The sequence below is a fragment of the Balaenoptera acutorostrata genome, chromosome 3, assembly GCF_949987535.1.
Source record: "Balaenoptera acutorostrata chromosome 3, mBalAcu1.1, whole genome shotgun sequence".
In the NCBI taxonomy this organism is placed as follows: domain Eukaryota; kingdom Metazoa; phylum Chordata; class Mammalia; order Artiodactyla; family Balaenopteridae; genus Balaenoptera; species Balaenoptera acutorostrata.
Genome location: NC_080066.1, coordinates 41,833,559 through 41,859,952, shown reverse-complemented (window position 1 = coordinate 41,859,952; position 26,394 = coordinate 41,833,559). Strand labels below are relative to the sequence as shown.

Here is a 26,394-nt window from a genome sequence, read left to right as displayed (position 1 = left end):
AGTCCCCAGGGTTTCCAGGTATAAATCAAGGGACTGTAAGAGTTCTGGCTGGAAGGAGCACAGCGTGAGGAAGTTGGTGGAAGGTGGGAGGCAAGATGGGGAGGGGAAGAGACTTTCAGCAGAGGAAGGGACTCTTGAGACCCATTTGCAAGACAGACACTTCACTCAGCGTGATTTCTTCATTTGTGCCCCTTTAATGGTCAGCAGTAGAATCAATGGAATGCCTGCTACCTGGTTAATAATGGGGCAGTTAGGTGGCAGCAATGAGCTGGCCAGCTATGGGATCCATGGGCTGACAAAAAGACCATTGAGCATTGACTTTTCCACTTTTCTTTCTCTTTCCCCAGGGCAGCCACTGAAGTTCTGGCAGCATTGCTGAAATCCAGTAAGTGCCTATTTTGAAACGTGGTTATTTCTTTCCCCTCTGAGTTCAGTGAAAGATGCTCTTCTGTCTCCATGGCTCATTTTCAACCTGGAAGGCAATAGAGCCATTCCTGGATCTTTGGGGTGAGATGGAGGATATTAAGGCTGTTCTAACTCGGGGCTGCAAAGAGAGAGTTAATCTCTCTCTGTGGAGATGCCATTCATAATTCTGCCAAGCAATGAAGCTTGAATTCATTTGCTTTGTTGGAACTTGATACAGTACACAAGTCTATCCACAGCTGCCTGACCTGCAGGGAGAGTGAAGGTGGTTAGAGCAGGTTGGGGGAGTGAAGAGTGGGGGGTTAGGAAGCCCTCGAGATAAGAGGGGGGGGAGAAAGTGTTACCTGCGGGTTATGGGGAGAGAACGGTTCATTCTCCATACTGAACTTGACTCAGGTTTGACATCTGGGTTTTCATTATTTACCTGCTCACTCTGTCTGCTCACCTGATTATAACACCAGGTGTTTGAGGAAGCAAGGTGAGAAAGTTCTTGGATTGCAGGAAGTAAAGATACTGAGAACGGCTGGGTAAGCCAGCCGGCGAGTGCTGTGCCTTAGGAAAGTAGCTTTCTCCTGTATCCTCCCTGCCCAGCTTTGGCAGTAGATGCCTGATGTTTCATGGGGACAGAGCCCTGCTAGTGTTATCAAATGCAGGGGGTGGGGGTCCTGCTGCTTGCTGCTTACAAAATCAATTACATACTCACAAATGTTGGTAGAAAGGAAAGATGACTTTAATCAGAATGCTGACGATCTGGGGAGATGGTAGACTCAGGCTCCCCCCAGAACCACCTCTGAAGATTTGTCCATGATACTTTTAAAGGGAAGGAGGGAAGTAATCTCAGTTAGTCATTGAGATAGGGGGTCAGAATCATCACCATCCCTCACTGCATGCAGGCTTGTAGACTTCCGGTGATCTTTCTCTAAGATGTTACCTTGTTCATGCAGTTTGGTCACACAGTCTGTTCGGGAGATTACTGACGGGGAAGCTAAGGAAGAGATCTGGTCATCTGTTAATTACTTATTCTTCATTTCTACTTCTTTGATCTATGGAAAGAACCGATGAGTTAGGCAAGGTATTGTGTGATTAAAAGATTTGAAAGGTGTGCTTGGGCCAGAGATGGTAGAGAATTGGGGTGTCTGATTTAAAAGTTAGTTAAATGGTGCAAACGAACTTATTTACAAAAGAGATATAGAGTCACAGATGTAGAAGACAAACTTATGGTTACCAGCAGCGAAAGGGCTGGGGAGGGATAAATTAAGAGATTGGGATTGACATATACACACTACTATATATAAAATAGATAACTAATAAGGACCTACTGTATAGCACAGGGAACTCTACTCAATAATCTGTAATGACCTATATGGGAAAAGAATCTAAAGAAGTGTGGATATATGTATATGTATAACTGATTCACTTTGCTGTACACCTGAAACTAACACAACATTGTAAATCAACTATATTCCAATAAAAATACAAAAAAAAAAGTTAGTTACAATCTAGCTTTGCTAAAGTGACAAGAAAGGGGCTTCCGGCTGACAGCAGTTTCATGCAAAGAGCTGTTTACACTAGCTGAGAAAGGCTGACTTATTTTTCTATCCATACACACACACCTCTGAAGCTCAGAGTTGAATGTCCTGATACACCATGTGTAAAAATCTGAATGTAGTCACATGACAGTTATTAACTATTCCTGTGTGAAACATGATGCATGGGCCCAGGAGAAACCAATAGCCAGTGCAAATACTGTCTGATTCAGGCTTAGAGCATTAACTGGGTTTCCAACGCACTAGTTGTGCTTAGCAAATGGAGTGCACTGCACTAGGGGCTCAGTTTTAGAGTTTCTAACTTCTACTCTCCCTCCAGAGCTCAGCTCAGACCTCATTCCCTCTGAAAACACTTTCCCTGGCTACCAAGACCAGGCTGGTACGTGTGTTGGCTGGTACCAACACAGCATTGATTACGCTGCATTGAATTTGCTGTTGCCCATCTCTCCCAGCAGATTGCTGGGAGAGGCAACTTTTGAGGGCAGGGGTCATCTTTGCTGATTGTTGTATTACTTGCATCAGCACAATAAAAAGCCTAAAATAAATATTTGTGTACTAAATGTTTAAGTGAATGAATGATTTATAATATTTACATGTATAAAAAAGGCAATACCGCCCCCTACTACCCTCTACTACTGAATCCAACGACCCATGCATAGAACCAATGATATTAGTTCTAATCTCTGTTTGACTATACAAATAGACTGTCAGGGAAATGATAGCCTGCCATCCTCCACATATAAAACAAGTTTTATTGTCCCATTAGAAGGATGTATAGGGTTATTTGCTAATTCTGCTGAGCTGTCCACATAGACTTTTGTCTGAGTCTCAGGTTCATCCTAACACAAGAGAGTTGGATAAGAACTTCTCTTACGTTCTTTCTACCACTAAATACTCAGCCTTCATGTCTATCAGTGTTTCTCAACCTTAACATCCTTGCATTTTGAACTGGATAATTCTTAGTTGTTGAGGCCTGTCCTGTGCATTTTGGAATGTTTAGCAGCATCCCTGGCCTTTTCTCACCAGGTGCCATTGCCAGTTATAATGACTAAGATTTGTCTCTAGACACTGCTAATTGTCCCCTGGGATGTCAAAACTGCCTCCTTCTGAGAATCACTGATGCATATTTGACCACACATTAGCTGAAGCTCATTCAGGGTTTCAAATGATCCCTCCCAAATACCTTTATTGGTATTTTATGGAAATGCTCTTCTTGCATAATTGATCTTAAATTCCCCAGCACTGGTGTCATTCCTGTGGGTTCACATGAAGTAAGAATACGATGGCAGAAAGTCTTTATGAAAATGCAGAAGTTACTTGGGAGGGAGCAGGTTCTAGAGATCTAGAGCATCTTAGAACAAGGACAGCAGAAATTTCCATTGCAAGTGCCAACTCCCATGTGTGGGTAGAAGGATTCTGAGATCATATTTGAGCTCAGCAGGCAAGAGGGCTGTTTTTTCTTTTTTAAATTTATTTTTTATTGAAGTATAGTTGATGTGCAGTATTATACAAGTCACAGGTATACAATATAGTGATTCACAATTTTTAAAGGTTATACTCCATTTATAGTTAGTATGAAATATTGGCTGTATTCCCTGTGTTGTACAATATATCTTTGTAGATTATTTTATACCTAAAAGTTTGTACCTCTTAATCTCATACCCCTATACTGCCCCTCCCCACTTCCTTCTCCCTACTTGTAACCACTAGTTTGTTCTCTATATCTGTGAGTCTGCTTCTTTGTTGTTATATTCACTAGTTTGTTGTATTGTTTTTTTAGATTCCACATATAAGTGATAGCATACAGTATTTGTCTTTCTCTGTCTGACTTATTAATTTAGCATAATGCCCCCCAAGTCCATACAAGTTGCTGCAAATGGCAAATTTTCATTCTTTTTTATGGCTGCATAGTATTCCACTGTATATGTATATACCACATCTTCTTTATCCATTCATCTGTTGATGGACACTTAGGTTGCTTCCATATCTTGGCAATCATAAATAATGCTGCTATGAACATTGGGATGCATGTATCTTTTTGAATTAGTGTTTTGTTTTCTTTTTGGATATACACCAGGAGTGGAATTGCTGAGTCATATGGTAGTTCTATTTTTAGCTTTTTGAGGAACCTCCATACTGTTTTCCACAGTGGCTGCACCAGTTCCCACAAACAATGTAGGAATGTTCAAGAGTGCTGTGTTTAAATAGCAAAGTCTTTCGTGGATTTGGGGAGGAGCAGTTGCCATCTTTGTTCTACCAGCCTAACCAAAGTATTGTGTGGCATGTAAGGTCTGGGTATGGATAGTACCACTGCACTTAGGCTGGGGTTGCTGTGGGGGAGATGAGTGTCATGGAATTCTCTAGTTGTCTTCAAATGCCTTCACGCATAAGTAAGACTTGACATCGAATGTCTGTCAATTTACATCCCAGATGAGTTTGTGTCCACTGAACCTAAATGCAGGAAGTCAGTTTCTGTCTAAAATTCAAACCCTCACCATCTGGCACTGATATCTGGGAATATTTATGTGAACCTTTATCTCCTGAAAGCAAACTCTTTTTAGCTGGTGATTATTCTGGCCTTGATACTTATCAGTATAAAAGTTGGCCATTTTAGTATATCTCTATAATTGCGTTACAAAAGGAGAACATTCCCCAGTTAAAATAGAGCCAGAAGGACATATCTACTACCTTGGGGGCAGTAAACATGGGTGGGCTTGGTAATCTTAGGTCAACGAGGCCCTATGACGTAGTGGGTGGTGGGAGGCAATCCTCACCAGTAACAGGGAGAGCAGGGCTGAGGGATCTGGGAGCCTTGGAGCTGCCCACCATAACAACAGAAAGAAAAGGAAAGAGCACCGGGTTGCATTAGAACAATTTTGTTATTTTGTCTCAGCCCTTTCTTCCATCAAGTAGCTATTGCATGAGAAGCCAATGTAGGAAAGGTAGATGGCGGACAGAGAGAAACGAACCAAAAGACAGCTCTCATCGCTTTCCTTTTCCAAGGAACAGCATGTAAAATAAGGCCTCGGAAGTCCTAGGCCTCTTTTCCAATAATTTCTGAAATTTAGGATCCTAAAAATTAAAGTCATTGCTCATTCAAGGGTCCTTTTTGTATGTATGTGGGCTAGAATGGTCTAATCCAGATTCCATACTTTTATTGTATCAGTTCCCCTCTCTCTACCTACACATGTGCAAACACTACATTTTCCTGTATTGAAAGTTTTGCCCTTTTATGCTTTATCCTGCACAAAAACATTTAGCTTTTTATTACCAAAATTTAATAAGACTTTGATGAATAAATAATGCTTCTATTGCAGGCAATTTTTTCTCTAATAAATCAAAATAACACATGGTCCTTTGCCCCTGTCCCTTTTTTTAAAAAAATTTATTTCTTTATTGAAGTATAGTTGATTTACAATGTGTTAATTTCTGGTGTACAGCAAAGTGACTCAGTTATACACATATATACATTCTTTTTTATATTCCTTTCCATTATGGTTTATCCCAGGATATTGAATATAGTTCCCTGTGTAATACAGTAGGACCTTATTGTTTATCCATCCTATATGTAATAATCTGTATCTACTAACCCCAAACTCCCAGTCCATCCCTCCCCCAATGCCCCTCCTCCTTGGTAACCACAAGTCTGTTCTCTATATCCGTGAGTCTGTTTTTGTTTCATATTTTATTTTATTTTATTTTTAAACCAAGTTATATCTAGTTTATTTATTTATTTTTAAAATTTTTATTGGACTATCGTTGATTTACAATGTTGTGTTAGTTTCTGCTGTACAGCAAAGTGAATCAGTTATACATATACATATATCCACTTTTTTTTAGATTCTTTTCCCATATAGGTCATTACAGAGTATTGAGTCGAGTTCCCTGTGCTATACAGCATTTGTGTCATATTTTAGATTCCACATATAAGTGATATCATATGGTATTTGTCTTTCTCTTTCTGACTCATTTCACTTAGTATGATAATCTCTAGGTCCATCCATGTGCCCCTGTCCCTTTTTCTATCTGCATCCACTCTGCCTTTTTCTCTTTTATCTGTGTCTCTACCTGGACTTCTGTGTCTCTTCTTACTTTTTTTCCCCTCATCTTCTTCTCCTTTCTCATTGGCCTCTCCACCTCTCCCTCTTTCTTTCTGCTCCCTAACACCCTTTTGTGAGCATTAGGTATAAATGCAGTTTGGAGAAGTGGTGGCCTGGCAGTGGTGCTTGGAATGAGCGTGAACCGTGGGATTCTGCCTGATCTGTACTGGCTCCAGTGATGAATCTTCACGTAATGCCTTGGTAGTAACCTTGCTGCCCAGCTTTAAAGGTCACATTCTCACAACAAGGAAAGACCTGAAGCACTTTCTGGTTCAGGCCCTACATCTTTTTTTTTTTTTTTTTTTTTAAGATTTATTGATTGATTGATTGATTGATTGCTATGTTGGGTCTTCGTTTCTATGCTAGGGCTTTCTCTAGTTGTGGCAAGCGGGGGCCACTCTTCATTGCGGTGCGCGGGCCTCTCATGATTGTGGCCTCTCTTGTTGCGGAGCACAGGCTCCAGACGCGCAGGCTCAGTAGTTGTGGCTCACGGGCCTAGTTGGTCCGCGGCATGTGGGATCTTCCCAGACCAGGGCGCAAACCCGTGTTCCCTGCATTAGCAGGCAGATTCTCAACCACTGCGCCACCAGGGAAGCCCCAGGCCCTACATCTTAATAAGAGGATGATGGGTCTTCTTCAGACCACTCTCCAACTTCAGCATTAGCATTCAGAGAAGTCTGGGAGTTTGCATAAGTTGGGGCAATGGGGAGGGTGCTAGGAATGGGAAAGTGAGTTAATAAAGGGAGGGAGACAGGGAAGAAAGAAGGGAGGGAGAGATGCAAGGGAGCTAGTGGGAAGTTTGGCAGGAAGAGGAGATGCTCTGTGGTCTTCCTTGGTAAGCTCTGCCCGGCTGGCTCACGGGGACAGTGCAGCCTGTTGCTAGGGGGGGTATAGGAAGGAGGAGACTTCTGGCTCCCACAGTCCTGATCATGGAGAGACACCTCAAGCTCTCAGCGGTCCTCTGCTATGGCCTGGCAATCAGCAGTGTAGGGACTGCAGGACTTGGTGGCCAGATAGTTGCTCTACAGCAAAATGTCAGAGAAGGGGCCACGTTTGAAAAGCCCCAACTGAGGCTTTTGTAGGAGTTCCAGGAGCTCTGAGGAGTTCTCAGAATGGCGTCAATGTTTTAGGATGGTTGGCAGTGTGATTCCTTTGAACTTCTGACATACACCAGTAGCCGTAGGGTGGCACAGACTTCACAGGGCTCACATGTACAGTCTGTGTTCCCATGGGGCCTGGAATCTGTCCTCCTGACTTCCCAGGCTGCCTGGACAAGCCTGGTGCCCCAGGGTTCTGCCCAAGGAGTGTTTCCCCTTCAGTTTCCAGATGGGGGCCATGGAGCCAGACCATTAGAGCTGGAAAAGACCTTCGAGGTTGCTTAGTGCAGTGGTGTTCAAACTTTTTTTTTTTTGAGTAGAGAACTCAGAGCCCTGTCTGTCCATTTCCCAATGATTCTCCCCTAAGGTGGCCTCTGAGACACATTCACAAAAATATAGGGCTCCCTGAGAACCCAGAAAACTACTAACCTTTTTAAAAATTGAAATATATTTGACACTTAACATTGTGTAAACATAACACACTTACATTATAGATTTACATTATAGATTACATTATAGATTTGCTACATCTATGTTTCTATATTGCTATTATAGCAATAATTTATACCTCTGTCACGTCACAAAATTATCATTTCTTTTTACTGGTTGGAATAATTAAGATCTAGTCTCTTAGTGAGTTTGATGACTACAATACAAATTGTTGTCTAGATCCCAGAAAGCTGTTGGTCTTATCCACCCCTCTTCTCATTTTCACACAGGGAAACTGAGGACCAGAGAGAGGGAGTGACCCACCCAGATCTCTGAGACTTGGAAGGTTTCCTATCCAGCTAACACTGGTTCTTTCTTTTGTCTCAGCACAAATGTCTCTGTCAAGGTTATTGACAACCCCCCATCTCCACCCAGGGTTAGGTTTCCAATTAAACCTTTTCACTATATTTATACTAACTATAAGTGTACTAACTATAACTAAGAACTAACTATACTGTAATCAGTGAGTCCTATATTTTTGCATATGTGTTTGTGTGTATGCATTTTTGTGTACGTATGCATGTATTTTCCCTGCAGGGTCTACCTCCACGGGCACTGGGGTCCCTATCATAGCCCGCACACCTCACATTGAGCTGTACCCAGAGAACCTCTAACACACTAACGTTAACTAAGGAAGGATTCCAGTTTCGTGACTTAAGCCTCATACATTTGCTTTCAATATGCCTTAATGAAGAGGCCAGCCCAATTCCTGTCCCCAGAAAGAATCAAACTGTGGTGTGATTATAGACCCGATGTCCTTTCTGCCATCGTAACTTCTGGAGAAGCAAGCCCTATATTTCTGTGATGATCCAGAAATCTTCTTCAAGTAATATTGCTAGATTTTTGCATTTGTCACACTGGGATGGACTGCTGTGATTGACTTTCTATGAATGCAGACTAGCAAACTACATCTGTCACATGGTGGGATTGAAATGACAACACAGACGTCTACCATTTATCGACTGCCTAGCGTGTCAGCCACTGTATATACCACTGCATGTACGTGCCTAGTAAGAGGGTATCATCATCACCATTTCACAGGTGTAGGAACTGAGGCCTGGAGAGGTTGGGCTACAGAGCTTACCTGCTGTAGACCCTGGGACCTGAGCTCTGTGCATACCAAGGAGAGATGAACAAGGGTAGGTTTATTTAGCCCAAAGAAGATAAGATCAAAATCTGCAAGGAAGCTAAATAAATACTTTCTAAGTATTAGAAGGATTTTTTTTTTTTTTTTTTTTGTGGTGGGAGCATCTGTCATTTAGTTTAGAAAAAAGCATCACACGGTCCATCCCATACAAGCATCTGAAGGGGACCCAGTGAGAGGTGCCCCACACCAACATGGCTGTGCGAAGGGCCAGAGTCTCTGCTGTGAGGCTGAGCATCAGGCGAGGCTGATGAATGACGGGGTGAGTGAGAGGAGAAGGGAACAGGGCCGGGAAGGATTACAGCTGCTCGTTCCCTTTCCCTGCTGGCTTTGTCAGGCCCCCCGAGTTGGGGTGGGGGTGCTGATCGTCCCTGGCCAGAGACCGCAGCTCATGTACTTCCTCTTCCTGCCATGTGGTGGTGCTGTTCTTTTAGTTATCTTGGCCGCGCTAGCCCAATATTTATTTTCGGTGAGTAATTTGTTTATCAGGAGGTTATTTTAATCTAATTTTAGCCATATTTGCTATTCCACACTATCTGTGCTTCCCAGCGTTAGCAGCTTGCATGTCTTGAAGGAAATTAGCCGAAGATGGTCCCGGAGGCATTCGCTCAGCCATTATTTAAGGGAGCTGGGAGGAGGCAGGGTGAGCGGAGTCCGAGCCCGGCGTTGGAAAAGTTGCTGGAATTTGTTGCACTCCCAGTGAGGTTAGTGTGATTGAGAGGGACTTACCGAGGGTGGGGAGCATCTCGCATCTCGAGCAGCTTTTTTGAGGGCTGCCTCTGGTAGAGAGCAGAGAATCCTGCAGTTACTTTTCCCCATCTCCCCTGAACCCTTGTGATAACCTGTGTCTTCCTCACCTTTGCTGCCAAGGCCAAAGGCACGACTTAAGGAAGATGTCCATCTGCCTTCCCATGGTTCACAAGCATCCCACATCCCATCTGATAATATGTTTCATGAACTGTTCTCTGCAATCCCTCAAGGAAGAGGGCAGGAAGGTGGGGAGTGGGAAGAGAATTATTGTTTATTAGAGTACCTTCAGCGAATAATGATCATAACTATTAATTACAGAGCGCTGGCACTTGCCAGGCACGTTATATTCCCATTTTACATGCAAGGAAATTGTAGTTAGGGGAGGTTAATGAATTTTTTCCCCAAGATCCCATGAATCGTAAGTGGAGAGCTAAAATTCAAACTCAGTTGTGACTGTCTTCAAAGCAGAAAATCTTCCTATTTCAAGGATGAGTCTCACCTTCCACATGGAGTCAGGAAACCTGGACTTGGCTGATGGGCATGTGACCTGACATTAGTTCTTTGTCATTGTACTTGACTTCAGTTTGGTTTTCCAAAAATGGGAGGGCTGTACAAGCTGAGTGGTTTGAGGGTGCTTTAGTAGAAGAAACTTTTCTTTTTCTTTTAAAGAAATCTTCTGAGGAGATGACACATCTAAAGCAGATAAAATGGGAGCAGAAGTGGGAGACCCCAGTGAATCACAACCTGGCCTTTCCCTTGTCACCTCTTCTTTCCCTGGCTCGTGATTGATGCTGAGAAACTTCCATGGAAGTTCCTCAGGACTCGAAAGAATCAAGTTTGAAAACCTCTGAAATAAATATTCTAATGGGACACTTTCAGAGCTCAGTAAATGGTCAGAGATTATAATTTAAAGACGGGCCGATGCATCCTTTAGGAGGTTTGGAACACGTGTTCGTTTTTACTGTGTGGTGGTCCTAAGGAAGAGCTAGTCAAGTTTGAATCAGAGAGAGATGCAAAATTGTTATCTTCATCCTTGAGCCTTAGTCAAGTAACTTTTGAGTCTCTTGGGATTAAGAGGCCTAATTAAACAATTAAACTGGGCCTAATTAAATGAGAAGGGTCAGCTTCCGGTGGAAATTACAATGGTTGTTAGTATAGGCAAGATGGTGAACTACCTTTCCGAGATGGCCAGGATGTTCCCAGGCACCCACACAGGGTCTAACAGAACTGTGGATGGTGGTGGTGTGTTTTCCTTGCTTGACATAAACTGTTGTCTGCAAAAAACATTGTTGTAATAACGTTGCAGCCAATCCTGGTTCTCACAACTAAGCAGGCTGCTGTGTTTTAACCAGGCTATCCTGTTTTCCGGCACTAAAGACCTGGTTCTACCTCTAGGGCTTTCCTTCTGGCCTGATTATCTACCTGCCTGTAAGTTTGGGCCATGATGTTGCTTTGACAACAGTGTGAATGTGTTCAAGGAAGCTCAGGCTCATGTGTGAAGGTAGTGTGTGTTTGCTAAAAGCTCAAACCTCTTACTCTCTAGAAGGTTGATCCCCACACACTTAGGTACTTTGTTTTCATTCTGGGGAATCAGGGGTTAACATCCAGGATTGCTGAGCTTTAAATGTTCTGGATTTTAGAATTTGTGTCACCCTGGCATAATGAATGACTGACTATGGATTGACAAAGGTAAGGTATCACAAAGATTTAAAGAGATAGACAAAAAGCTAAACATCTCAGAGCTCTGAAAGTACACAGTAGCTTCCTTAACCCATTCAGGATTGACTGGACAATTATTTGTTTATGTCAGGGTGTAAGTCAGATGCTTCCTACAGACTTCTAATAATAGCAGTTTACGGAGCACTTTTTCATATATTACCTCATTTAATGCTCACCGTGGTCCTGCAAGACAGGTAAATATTTAACTCTTCTAGAGCAGCAGTTCTCAACATGAGTGATTTTGTCCCAAGGGAACATTTAACAAGGTCTGGAGACATTTTTGGTTGCTACATCTGCAGGGGGTGTGGGTGCTCCTGGTATCACGTGGGTAGAGGGCAGGATGCTGCTAAATATCCTACAATGCACAGGGCAGCTGCCCCCGACCCGACGACATAATATTCGGCCTCAGATGTCAATAGTGCCAGGCTGGGAAACTGTTCTACAGAGAAAACACTGAGGTTCAGAGAGGTCGGCTGACTTGCCCAAGATTGCGTGATGTGTACTTGGCACTATGGGACTGAAATCCATACCTTCATTTCACTAACAGAGGGTTTCAAATCTTTTATTTTTATTTTAAAGAAATAAATTTTAGGTATTAAATTTTAAATGAAAACCTTGGCAGAGCCATTGCATGTAAACAGCTGATGGTGGAGCTGCTCTGGTGGTAGCAGGGGTCAGAGACCCCGCGGAGCCTCTTTCTTAGCCCCTCCCCCTAATCCCAGGGACACACAGACTGCCTGGCAACTGCCACGCCCATACAAGGAGACCCAGAGAACATTAGGCCCCTGTTGGCATCCACAGATGTTCTGGATTTCCCTGGGCTGTTACATTTTTCTGAGTAGAGGATGACAGCATCTGACTGTGCATTTTAGTAAGATGTGTTGGGCAGTGTAGGGGAGCGGGAGGCATGGGGGCCAAGTAGGAGGCTGCTGCCGGCACATTCCAGGCGGTAGGGAAGGGGACTGAAGGACCACGGGTGAAAGGAGTGGAGTTAAAACGAGGAAGCGCAAGGCTCACGCTTGCTTCGGGACTTTTCAGTGCTGTGCTACTGTATGACATCAGGCCAAAGGGCAGCAGGCCAGGAGCACAGAGGCTAAGCTCTTTACCTTGCTCTGCACATGCTCAAGGCCTGGAAGCATAATGCAGTGTGAACCAGTTTGCACGTGATGTTTGCACCACCGTGCAGATTTGTTTTCCTGTAGTTCACATTGCTTGTCTGTACTCTGGCCAGAAGCAGGCAACGCCACTGACAGACAGGTGTCTCCCTCATCCATTGACAGAGAAAGGCAGGTGGGGAAGTGCTCTGTTTCTCTCCTTCCAGGTATAAATCCTGGCTTTCTTCTTTAAGTGTTGCCTTCTGATGAGTAGACAGTGGAAATGGCAAAATGAAACTAGGAGAAAGGTTATCTACAATGACCCAGAAGGGATTGGGGCTCCTCTCAGGGCTTAGCAGGTGCTTCTTTCCCTACCAAGAATGTAAACTCAAAAGAAAACTCTGGATGGATAGGAAAACTCCTGGGAAATTTTAAGTCCAGGCAAAGATGATCATTCCTAAGGGCTTTCTTGCAGAGATGTCAAAAACAAATAACAAAAAGGAGAGTGAGAAAATCTGACAGACATACCCGCCCCACCCCCCGCCCACCTGATTTTGCACAACCCCGCTGTGATGAATGTCAAAGCGGTGGGGGTCCCGCATTCTGATCTCTGCCCTACTGCTCTCCCCTCACTTTCTTCACCTGGCTTTAGCTTCCAGACTTTTTGTTATTTGCACTCACCAAATTTGGGCTTTTCTACTTGCTCTGCTCTCCAGATTTCTAGAATTTTCTGTCCCCGGATCTCTGCAGCCTGATTCTTTCCTACATTCTGGTTTCCGTGCTAATGCCCCCTCCTCAAAGAGTTGCCCCAGCCACCCAATCTAAAGTAGCCACCCCACCAGTCCCTCTAGAATCATTATTTGATTTTCACTGTAGGACTCGTCATTGTCTGACGTTACCTAATTTGTGTGTGTGTGTGTGTGTGTGTGTGTGTGTGTGTGTGTGTGTGTGCACCTATTTGGATCTGAGAGTCTCCCCAGCTCCCCCATGGGAATGCAATCCCCTAAGAGTAGAGACTTTGTGCATCTCATTTACTGCTCTAATATCCCCAGTGCCTACAATACTGCCTGGCACATACTAGCACGTAGTAGTTGTTAAGTGTGTTTGTTGAATGAGTGAATGGTGGTTCCTGGAGTTTAGGGGGTATGAGTATGGTTTTAGCTGATAATTCACTGCATACCTAGCCACAGCAAGATCTGGCTTTCAGGACAAACTGTCTCTGCTTATTCCCATACGCTGAGCAAACCTCTCAAGCAATCATTTCTTGCTGGGAACAAGCTCCTTTTAGAAAATTTTCAAACTAAATATTGAAAAATTAATCCTACTTCCTCAAATCTAGGATGTCATTGACTATAAGATGCTCCAATTTTTATGTGCCACGAAGAGCAAAAAAATGCTGCCAGTTGTCATTGAAACACCATCATTGGTAAGAAGCATCCTAATTCTGGAAATGCTAAAATGTGAAAAAATATATGCCTTAGAATTGATAAAGTACAAGGTGAGATTGATTCATCATATGGGATGCAGGGAAGCGGCAGGGGGTTCTGGTCTGGAGTACGTCCCCATTTGTTAGTGGTCCCTTCCGCTGTAGCATTGCAGCCTAACACCCTGGACATGGTACTCTCCAAGGACCAGAGGAAGAGCTGGGTGTGTGGAGGAAGAGGCAGATATGGCTTCTGAGGCTTTCTCAAGAGTGGAGAAATTTCTATGGCTTGGGAATGTATCTGTGGGAAGGTATTAGAAGCAGCTGGTGATTAAAAAATAACCCAACCAACAGTAGGCAAGTCTAGATTTAAAACAATGCTATGAAGGATGGTTTCTCACCCTTCTTAGCCACTCTTTCTGAAGCTTAGGGAAAGCATCTTTAATTTTCAAAAGGCAGTCAATGGGAAAACAAGATTTGCTTGAAACCCAAATTTACTTTAGAGCTAAGTTTACTGAAAAGTATCTATTTTACAAAGAGAAAAAAATACCTGCAAGCTAATTCAGTATCATTATTCTTATTTGAGCTAATGATAATGGAGTGTAATTTCCATTACTGCTGACATTAGGATTAGTTATGTTTCGGTACATACATCGCAGCTTGTCCTTTGTGAGGAGCATCGAAGCAGCTGCCGGGGAGGCTGAGAGTGGACCCCTGCTCAGCAGCCCTGCGCTCACGTACTGGGCATGACTTACGGGCTGGCCTCAGGGGTCCCTGCGGGGCGTCAGGAGGGCTCCTGAACATCTCCTCCAGGGCGCCGAAGCACCATCGGCTGTTAATTTGGCTCTTTAAACCTTCTTGAGTCTCCTATTAAAAATCAACTTGCACCGCAATTCAGGGGCCTGGGAGGGAGCGGAGAAGACGGAGGAGGGCGATTGGCCGGAGGGACCGTGCCAGGTTAGATTTGGCTGAAAGCCACGCCCCTCAAGCACCTCAGCTGTTCCGCGGACTTGATCTCCTTCAGCCTTTCGGAAACCCTCCTCAAGAAGCTGGTTCTCCTGGTAACCCTTAGAGGTCTTTATCCGAATGCAAAACAGTGTAATCTGTACAGATCAGCACTGGGGATAATGATGTGGGATGTCAGCTTTGGAGGCAGATGGGGGATTCCATTTGAATTCTCCACGTGTCATTTATAAGCACTCAGGACTTGAATAAGTTATTTAACTTCTCTCAGCTTCTGTGTCTTCATCTGTAAGAGGAGGCAAATAATGCTTATCTTCAAGCATTTCCATGAGATAAATGAGATGATCATGTAAAATGATTAGCCCAATGCTAAGCACATAGGAAACATTCAGTAAATAAATACTCAGTAATTGTAACTGGTGTTACAGTGGCAAAACAGGCAGCTTCTTGTTCATGTAATATGATTTAGAAGTCTTGGTAAAAGCCTGCTTTGTCCAGAAACATCTTCTAAATTGACTCCCTGAAAAGAGCACTGTTGCAGAGGCCAGTGGATTGTTTGCTGTAGTTAAGGTCACCATTATCTTGGGTGGTAGTAATGTCTCCAAAGGGGGATTTCTAGGGTGGGATATTATACTGTGCGAGTTCTGTGGCTCCAGATGGGTTTTTGCATGTGGTGAAGATCAGGCAGCGTTTGTGATATAATTGCTCAGTTGGGGGATCCAGTGAGGAGAGGGTCTGGAGGCAAACCTTGGGGAGGAATGTTTGATAAGCCCAGCTGAGTGGTCTTCTCTTATGAGAAGGGGGGCCACAGTCCTGAAAAGGGCTAGCTGAATTGTCAATAGTTCATATGAATGAATTTTCATGAAGTTCCTGAAACAGAAGGAAATAAATCTGTTTACTAAAACTATTTCATCTTCCTGGGCAAGAATTTCCTGGGATAGTAATGTCCTACTATGCTACGTGGCTGAAGATGATTTCTGTTCTTAAGAATGATGGGAGCCTCGAATCCTTGTATTTATTCTTACTCGTGTATGTGCTTATCAAAAGCAAGGGTGAGTTATTAAACACTTAACCATGATCAATCAAGAGGATCTTACAGCACTACCCAGTCTTCTAAAAAAAGCTTTAGTGTAATGGGACCCAAATTGGGTAAAGTTGGTCAGAGAGGGGAACTAAAAAGTTCTACATTATGGACATTGTCTGTAAGGGCTCCTGGGATAACGTGGGGGAATGGTCCTCAGTATGTATGTTTGGGGTGTCTAAGGACAGATAGGCAGCTATGTAAAATGTGTGGGCATTTGGGGTGAGAAGTCGATTACATTACATGGGGATTGAAGGACTGTGGTTATAAATTTTACTTATTTTGAAACTTTTCCTTGGGCTATTCTCACTAGTGAAGTGAATCTGAAGTTTGAATGTCATCCTTATGGGGAAGGGATTATCATTTATTGAGCACATACTTGATGCCAGGTGCTACGCTATGCATTCGTTCCTTATAATGGACTTGTAAGGGTGATGCTGTAGTTATCTCTCTTTTATCTTGCTTTAATATTTGCAGATGATGGAAATGTAGTCCAGAATGGCTTAGTAACTTAAACAAGGTTACACAGCTGATAAATGACGGAGCCAAAATGCAGATCAACAACTATGTGATTCTGGTGCTCCTATTCTTGCGTGAGGCTGTCCAAAGGAATCTCTTCATGTCCTGAGCATTTGGCAGTTTGTTGTCCAAAATTACAGAGGGGGAGTTGGAATAGTAAATAGATGATGCTTATCATGTTGATGATGGCAATTATAATAGGCAACAGGTATTGAGTGCTTGTTACGTTCCAGGCATCGAGCTATCTACTTTATATATATTATCTCATTTAATTTTCTCAACAGTTCCACAAGGAAGAGATTGTTATCAGGTTTTCTTTGTCTGTTTTTTTTTTAGATAAAGACTTAGTGATGAGAGCTGTGAAGTAACATGCTTAAGGCCACACAGCTAGAAAGCAGTGGAGGTCACAGCCATGTGCAAAGACTCCAGAAAGAAAGCTGACAGCTGAAGGGTCTGCCCAGCAAGGCAGTGAAGGGTACACGAGGATAGTAAAGATGAGTTTGGAGGTCTGCACTAATTTGTATGTCTCATTCCTAGAGCTGTGGTTGTGAAAGCATCCAGCTCATTCCTCTGCTGCAGGTTCCCACTTTTCCTCCACTTTAAGTTATCTCTTTACTCTAAAAGGGGTGATGAAATTCTCAGATATGGGAAACAAAGAGCAGTCATGGAAGTTTCCTCTGGTTTTGCCCAGTAAAAGTGGCAGACTGTTGGGTTGCTTGCAGGTATTATAATCTGGGTCATCAAGCACTTCTCCACCAACCTGTCATGGGGCTGGAAATTCCCCATGAGAAATCCAGTCTTTGAGTCTTGAAGGTGTCTGGGCTTTCCTGTTAAAAGACAAACATCTTTATAGAGATGGTCATGCTCTCAAATACCTTCAGGGGCAAGGTAGGTAATTCACTTTCGAAAGGGGTGGGGTAAGGTGAATTGGTTGCTATGGCAACCCAGGGACTGCTTGTCCTGCCCACAAGCATTTACAACATGGCATGGCCTATAGACTATTGACTTCCTGTCAAAGGGTAACCTGTCTTTTTTCTTCTTGATTGTCAAAGTTCATTGCAGAGGATGTGGGGAATAAAAACTACAGAAAAGTCTAAGTCTAGTCTAAAAAAATCCAAAGCAAATTGAATCATCAATATTTTCCTCCCTCATAAGTACTATTGATATCTTGGCATAGTCCCTTCCTTTTTTTATTCTTTCTTCCTGAATGTAAAAATCTGCTGCATCAGTGGGGTCTGCACTAAAGAAAACATTCGAACCTCTGTGAAGAAATACCTGGGGTAAAAATAAGGAGAGCGTGAGATCATATTTTAGACTGAGAATTAGCTACAAATAAGACTTCAGGAGGATAAAATCTGGAAAGGTAGGTAGAAAGAGTAGAACTTAAGAGGATAAATTGGAGGTGAGGACAAGGATGCAGATTTGCCACAGGAAAACTGGCCAGATAAGAACTTCAGCAGGAGGCTGCCAGGGAGGGGTTGGTAGAGACAAGGGGGCATGGAGCGCGCCTTTGGATGGGGTAGGGGGTGGAGGTGCGCTGTTAAATTAAAGGTCCCCAGAAGTCCCCTCTGTCCATTCCACCCCATCCTCCAACCAGTTTAACATAAACCAATCTGTTTCGGAAATTTAAAAAAAAAATTAAGGAACAGGAACTCTTTTTCCAAGGAAATCTTAGGAAGAAGCCATTTACATAAACAGACTAAAGTACAGCTGGTCTGGGGAGCTTCTCTGGCCTCCAAACCCTGAGCTCATCCAAAGGAATGTATGAAACCCCACATCTTCTCCTTCCTATTTGGCTTCCTATTTGGCTTCCTTCTTCCTTTCCCTGGGAGAAGCACTGTCCTCCCCTCAAATCTTCTCAAACTCCTGCAAGTTGCTGATCCCAGTGACCCTCATTTCATTCTTCGGCTCCTCTCTACATTTGTTCAGCTTGACGGATCTCTTGTTGGGTTTCAGGTGTGTATTGACTTTTGCAAAACTCCCAAGCCGTTCACGGAGAAAGATTGACTGATTTGGGGTTGGGGGAGGAGGTGTAGCTATTTTCGATGTTAGTAAACATGACAGCTTGTTGAAGTTTAACAGGAAATCGTGAATAAAATCATTGGGATCTGATAAGGGATTTTTCTCTCAGACAATTACAGACTTTTTTCTCATTATCTCCCTCCCCCTCCCCCAAAAGTGGGAGATGAAAGTCATGAGGATAACACATTATTAGTCTCATACATTTAACATAGATAAAAGACAAAAGTTCTTAACCTCCCGCTGCCCACGCGGCCTCCATGCACTGTTTTTGCCATTCTGTCTTCTTTTCAGCAGGCGATAGTTTCCTTTAATACCTCCTACCTAATCCTCAATTTTCTTTTAAACATCAGATATTGGATAGGCTGGAACCTCATTTAGGCAGTAAAGAAGTCCAGTGCTTTGTGGCCGGGACCAGCTGAGGAGAGAAATATTTTTGATACGAAAGAATAATTCATTAAAGGAGGTAATGAAGGTGATTTAAACCTTCCACAAACACATCATGGAGTGAATAAAGCTCATGGCTCTCAATTTAGGGTCATGGCTGAATGAAATGTTGTAAAAAGTGAAAAAAAAAAATAAAACCAACTGCACAAATGGGTCAAAAATCTCAGTGGGACTCAGTCAAGCCTGACAATTTAGAATTTGACAAACAAGTAGAAGAAAAGGAGAATTCCATTAATATTATGAGAAAACCCTTCTGGAATAAAGCACTGAATTTCCATGTTATTGTTTCACTCATGTGCAGTTACATGGTCTTAGGAAAAAGTCTGACTTGGAGCTGAAATTTTGCTTATCCAATTACAGCTCAGGGGATCTCTCTCACATGCTCGGCCAGAAGCATAGATTGTCTTATAAACCAGCATGAACAGTATGGTTAATGGAGAAATGCAGTCGTGAGAGGGCAGAGCTGCAAGATGTGGGTGTTTGTTCCTGAGAGTCAACCCGTTAGAGTTCTTCAGAGTACTTAGTCCACAGGGGTAGAGAGGACCAGGATCCAGAGAGTATCTCCCCATCTACTGGGTAGACCTGAACTGGTACACATCTGTCCTCCAACACTGTAGGTGGAGGAGTTTAAAATGAAAAGTGGTTTATGTGGACTGTTGAGAGAGGTATCTTGGACCATTCTTCCCCCTTTCCTTCTTCATAATGGAAAATTGAAGAAATCATCCACCCATCAGAGGGGTCTCGTGGGAGGTCTCACGCAGGGTCATTCAACTAACAAAGGGTAGTCATGGTGTGGAAGAGGGGAAGGGAACCGTAAGAGCATGCTATTACAGCTCCCTGTCAGATGTAAGGAAGCCCTGTCCTCACATCCCTGCTGGGTGGACTTCCAATCTCTTTCTGGATATTTTTGGTGCCACGTCTCATTACCACATAGAGACCAGCTCCTTGTTGGGTAGCCTTGACTCAGAGGAGTTCCTTTCCTGGACGGAGCCAACCCCTTGATGATCTGGCTTCCATTCTCTTTAGGGAAAACACCCAACACATCTGTTACACATGACAGCCTTCCTGACATTATGTCTGTCACTCAGGGTCCTCTCCTTTCCAACCTAAGCCTTATAGTTTGCTCAACCCAAATGACAATATCCCAAGTCTACTGAGGCTTAGGAAAGAGGAATGGAAATCCGCTGGATTCCTCCCACCTCCTTTCTTCTCTCTCCCCATACACTATTATCCTTTTTCTGAACTATTTGAGAATGTTATAGACATTCACAATTGCGAATTTCATAAAAACAAGAATATTCACTTACATAAACATATAATAGTTTATCAAAATATAACAATAAACATTTATACAATACTATGGGTTAATCTAAATACTTTATTCATATTTTACCAATTGTGTCACTAATGCCTTATGTAGCAAAAGAAAAAAAAATTGTTTTCTGGTCCAGGATCTAAATTATAATTATATATCATACTGACGTGCCATGTCTTTTTAGTCTCTGTTAGCTCAATTCCTGTTGTTGTTGATTTTTTTTTTTTTTTTTTTTTTTGCTTTTCATGACCTTGACATTTTTGAAAAGTATAGATTGGATATTTTGCAACATGTCCCTCATTTTGGGTTTGCTGATTTTCCTCGTAGTAACATTTAGGTTATGCATTTTGGGGCAGGAAAATCATAGAAGCGATGCTGAAGCGATGTTAAAGTGGTGCTTAAGTGATGCTAAAGTGATGCTAAAGTGATGGTGTGTCTTTCTCAGGGCATCTTATCTGCTGATGTTGACTTTGGTCACTTGATTAAGGTGATATCTGCCAGTTTTCTCCACTGGAAAGTTATTATCATTCCCTTTATGATGAATTAGTATCTTGTGGGAGGTACACTGCGACATCCTCAGGCAGGTATGGCCAGCCTGTGATTGACATTGTCTTTTCCCGTTGGTTTCAGAGTCTAACAGCCGCAGGGCAGTGAACAGAGGCTATGTCACCATCTTGCTCAGGCTGCATCAGGACTGGCACAGCCGTGATACGACCAATTCCTACGTGCTGATCCGCAGGGCACTTCTGCTTTGCCTCAGGCATATTGCCAACCTCCGGTCTGGCAGGGAGGCCTTCCTGGCAGCTCAGGGCATGGAGATCCTTTTCAGCACCACACAGGTAATCAGCATGGGGATTATCTCTGCAGTTGGATGACATCTGGATGATTCCTGAAGGCCGTCATTTAGGACTCACCTTCACTAAAGCTGGGAAACCTCAATAAGTTTCTTGCTTCCTGCTCTGGGCAGATGTTCTGGACTCAAATCCTCATTCCTTCCCTCACTCATGTACTGATTGACTCAGTTATTCAATACATATTAGTTGGGTACACACTGGGTGGTGCAGTGATTAAGAGTGTTGATTTTAAAGCTAGAGAACCTGGCTTCAGATCCCAGCCCTAGCACCTATAGCTGTGCAACTTTAGAGAAGTCACCCACCTTCTCTGGGACTCAAGTTTCTTCTTCTTAAAAAAAATGGAAATGATAAAATCTAGGTTTTTGCGTGGCCTGAATAAGTTAACATAGACATGTCTTTGTTAGCAGGGTTCTTGCCATGACTTAACTGCTTTATGAGTGTGAGTGGGTATTGGAATAATAATTAGTTATTGAGACCTAGTGGTGAATATGATAGACGAGACCCCTGATCTTTTGGGGCAAGCATTCCACCAGAGAGTTGGACACTAAGGAAGCAAAGAATTCAATCTGGAAGATGATTTAATATTGCTCTGTGAAATCAACAGAGCAAGGGCACAGGTCTACAGTGACTTTTACATATGCAGGGAGAAGGTCTTCTTTTAGAGAGGTCAAGTCTTCTCTGAGCAGGTGACACCTAAGCTGAGACCTGAATTATTGAAGGAGTCTGTCATGCCAAGTTTAAGAGGAAGAGCATCCCAGGCAAAGGGAGTAGCACCTATAAGGGCTGTCACTTACCTGCATCCCAGTGGAATAAGTGTCTAGGGTTTCCTGGATTTCAACCAAATAATAAATTCCTTAATTTCACTTGATTAGGACTAATTTAAACACCATCATGCGAGGCTACCTATACGTTCTCCATTGATGATGTGAGTATCTCCCAAATACCCATCATCTGCTCACCAACCCTCTCCTGGGGCCAAGGCATCCGTGTTTCACACACATCATGTTCCTTGCTGTCTTCGTATTAGTCAGTCTCTGCACTACTTTCATTGGTCTCGTTGCTTCTCTCTGGACACTGTCCAATTTCTCTGTACCTGAGTATATCTGAGGTAATGAAGCGGTCAACGAGAGTGCCATTTTCCAACCACGGCATCTGTAGACTCTAACCATTTTTTAAAAAAAGCTTTCTTCCCCTCTAAACAATAACATAATACTGCACTGCAAGCCAATATCTAATTTTCTGTCTGCTATTGCCTCTGGGTTTCTCTCCATCATTACAGCTTTCAGAGCTTCTCAGTCATGAAATAGCTACATTTTCCATTCTATTCCTCTGGATGAGGAAGTGCTTTGAATTTTTCCAAGCTTCACCATACTTTGTAAGCCTGTGACCCCCAAATCTCTAATCTCTCCCAGCCTTCGTGAAACTCCCCCCACCCTTTTGCTGATGCCTAGAATTCCCCAACTCTGGCTCGTGTGCTTTAGCCAGCTCCTCTCCCCCCTGCCCTCTGCATTATTGACTGTTTTTCTGATCTGCGTTTAAAAAAAAACACAAAACAATTAAAAGAGCAATAAAGGGAAAAGATGGTGATCCCAGAGGTCCAGGTCTATGACAAGAAGGGAGTGGAGAAAATACCAAGTGAAGCACAGGCATGAAAGGGGCTGTGAGCCCAGAAGCAGGCTTTTAGAAGCAGTTCCTCAGCAGGACAATAAAGACCTCAACTGCTCAATTAAGCAAATTTACAATGAGCTCCCGGCCTCCAATTACTGTTGGGAATGGAAACAGGATGTGAGCAGAGGCAGAATCTGCACTTGGTGGCCAGGTTTCTCCTGCCTGAAACGCTTCCCAGCACCTGGGCTGAGTGCTCTGAGCACAGATGCCCTTGCAGCTGTGCTGGAGTTAGAGCTGCCCATCCGTTCTCTCCCCTCTCCTGCCAGAGAAGATGCGTGAGTCACAGGATGGCCAACTGGGGACCCTTGGATCTAGGGATGTCATTTCAGTAGCTATTGCAAATTATGCTGTGTCTACTGCTGCTGCTGCTGCTGATGGAGATGACAATGAAAATGAAGGAGAAGAGGAGGAAGAAGAAGAAAATAAAGGAGGAGGAGGAAGAGGAAGAGGGAATGAGATTTGTCTTGAATGCTTACTATGGCTTAGGGCTGGCATAGAAGTTTATGCAGACTTTCTGATTTCAACATTTGAAAGGATTTGAAACTGATCGTCTTACTCAACAGTCCATATTTCTGTCCACTGGACCAGAGGTTCCCTAAGTTAACTGTGATCAAAGCCCCCTACATGGCTACAAGGGCCCCATCCTCAGAGTTTCTGATTCAGTAGGTCTGGGATGGTCCTGAGAAGTTGTGTTTCTAACAAATTCCTAAGTGATGTTGATACTGCTGGTCTGGATTGCACTTTGAAAACCACTGTCCTTTACTATTTTTAATCAGTGCTTGTGGTGTAATTGCAAGCCTACTGGGAATGAGAGTGACTGAGAAAGAACTGTTTTTGAGTCCTTCCCACAGACTTTGCCCGTCATATTGTTCTTTGCCTTCCTGCTTGCCATGATTCTCTCTCAATAACCCCACCTCTTTGTTCCCTGGGTCCCACAGCCTTGCACAGATCCTCTGAGCATCCTTCAAACGTTCAGAGGATCACGTTGTCCATAATGCAGTGAGGCTGCTGTGTAATGTAACGGGATCTTGTTGGAGCTTTGTATGAGGAAGGAGAAAGAAGGCCGACAGTTTGGATGTAATGTTGAAAACAAATCCCAGTAAGGATGCCCTGAAACAGTTTGAGATCATTATCAATTTGGAGAAAGGGGTAATTGCAGATGGAACAAACTTATATGAAATAATCAGGTAAAGGGGCCACTCTCTGGAGCTAGAACAGCTTCAGAGACCTAAAACATTGCTAAGATTGGTGGTTTTCAAACTTGACGGTGTGTCACAATCTCTTAGAGGGCTTGTTAATACACAGATAGCTGGACTCCACTCCTAGGGTTTCTACTCATTAGATCTGAGTAGATCTGATTCTACATTTCTAACAAGTACTCAGTTGATGTTAATGCTGCTGGTCTGGGACCCTCACTTTGAGAACCACTAGAATAAACTCTGGTAGCCTTTGAAAAAGTTGCAGCTACTGTCATATGCTCAGAAAGCATGTCAGGCCAGGTCTTGATTCATCAGGACCCTTTTTGTCCACAGGACTGATTACCCCAGCATTGTGGATCTACAGAAGGAAGGGCTAAATCCTAAAGGGAATGTCACTCACTTGGGATCAGGAGCTCGATACTCTGGAGGTCAGGGTAATTGGAGATCATTTACTGTTTATTCAGTCAATGTTTCCTGAGCTTCCGCTTTGTGAAAGGTATTGGGGTTAGGTAGGGAGTTCAAAGAGGAAGGCGATTAGAATTCCCATCCTCCTCAGGACACCTACTGTCCTACAGGGGAAATCAGGATCACTGCAGTATAGGCAGCAAGTGGGATGCCAGAGTGGAACTGGCAAAGCCATGCAGAGGAAGGAGAGCTCTGGGTGGTCTTGGCTGACCAGAGAAGGCTTTGAGAAGGAAGTCATTGACATTTGAGTCAAGGCAGAACAGCTTGGAAAACTTGGTTTGTGCACAGAAGTGCAAGGAGTTAGCTAGGAGGTACAGACTGGAGAGGAAAGCAGTGTACAACTAGTGGAACCACTAAGACATTCTGGAGAGTCAGGCAAGAGGGAAAGACCTGGACAAGAATGAACCAGAAGGTCCCAAACCAAAGGTGTTTCCATCTAAGACAGTCCTAAATTGAAGCTACACCACATCTGTTCTGAACCTTAGAATTTGCCCGTCTATGTTCAAAGAGTTTCTGGAGAGAGAGGAAGGAGAGGGGCCACTCTAAGGCTGGCGTGGAAGAGCTGAAACCTGAATGACAAGAAAGAACCAGTGATGTGAAAGTCTGATGTGAGGGCTCCAGGGAAAGGGTAAAAAAGGCAAATGTGAAGGCCCTCAGGTGGTGGGGTCAGGGGTGGGGCAGAAGCATGGGCAGGAAAAGTGGGGAGAAATGAGGTGAAGCTAGAGACATAGGCAGGACCAGAGTGCCTAGAGCATCCTGAACCATGATAAGGAATTTGGGTTTTATTCCATCAGATTTTAAGCAGGTACAAAGAAGGGGGAAGACAGATTTGGAGAGTTTGGGAAGACCGGATCATGTAGAGTTTTCTAGACCATGAAAAGGAATTCAGATTTTATTTTTTTTTAGGTTTGAAGCAGGGGAGACAATATGATTTATGCTTTTTATTTTTCATTAAAAATTTAAAAAATTTAATAGTGGCAAAATCCATATAACATAAAATTGACCATCTTAGCCATTTTTCAGTGTACATTTCAGTAGTAAATAGCTTCACGCTCTTGTATAACTAATCTCCAAAACTCTTCATCCTGAAAAACTGAAACTCTACACCCATTCAAACTGATTTATGCTTTTCAAGGATCATTCTGGCTGCCCTTTGGAGAGGAGAGTCTCCAAGGGCACAAGAGAAGGAGGGAGAGGCAGGAGGACAAGGGGAGGAGTCAGACTGTGGGAGCTGAGGCAGGAGATCCTGATGGCTTTGGCTCGTGAGAAGCAGAGCTTAAACCCAGGACTCCTGTTTCTTCCTCAGGCTCCTCTTCCACTAGAATGCCTCATTTTGTTATTATGAGGATTATTGCTAGGACTCTGCCCTGAATTAGCAGTGGTCTCCTAAGGTCTTCTTTTCAGATTCTTATACAGTTTTATGACCCTAATGATGCCTTCTGGCATCCTACTAGCTAAAGCTTACAGAATGCTTGCTATTAGGCACTCACCTTACCTGTAACTCATTTAATTCAGACACAACCTTATGAGAGAGGTTCTGGTATGATTTCCTCTTTACGGATAAGGAAGCGGCAGCACAGAGAGGTGCAGTAACTTGCCAGAGTTGTACAGTAGTTAGCAATCGTCAGCCCAGGATTTGAATTCAGGCAGTCTTGCTCTGGGATCTGAGCTGCGTGCTCTACTCTGTCTTGCATATGTATCATGAAAGTAGGGTATTTATCATCCGAAGCTAACGCAAAGATGTTAAATGTGAATTGAATATTTTAAGCACTCTTGTATTTTATCATCTTTTCCAAGTAGCAGGTGGATTATTGGGAATCATGGGAAGAGTGAGCCTACAAATCTCACCTTTGCCCCCAATTCTGAGACATTGGTCCACAGGGATCCTATTTCTTGGAGTCTTGTCAGTTTATGATACACAGCACAGGTGCTGACCCTGCACTTGCAAGAGCCTGAGAGTGAGTGCCTCCTTAAATTTTGTGTCCGGGGCACCTCCTTGCCTCACCTTAGTCCTGGTCCTGATCCATTAACACCAGGAAGATGTTGACAAAGGATCTAGGCATTTCTATTAACTTGGA

At 43.4% G+C, this 26,394-nt stretch overlaps 1 protein-coding gene across 1 annotated transcript in view; it reads left to right on the top strand.

Moving 5' to 3' along the window:
• The window catches only part of AGBL1 (AGBL carboxypeptidase 1), a 520,708-nt gene that overhangs the window by 73,048 nt on the left and 421,266 nt on the right, over positions 1-26,394 (top strand). Inside the window, 2 exon segments of the mRNA XM_007194366.3 lie at positions 348-385; positions 20,761-20,969. Coding sequence (XP_007194428.2) covers positions 348-385; positions 20,761-20,969 — 247 coding nt within the window.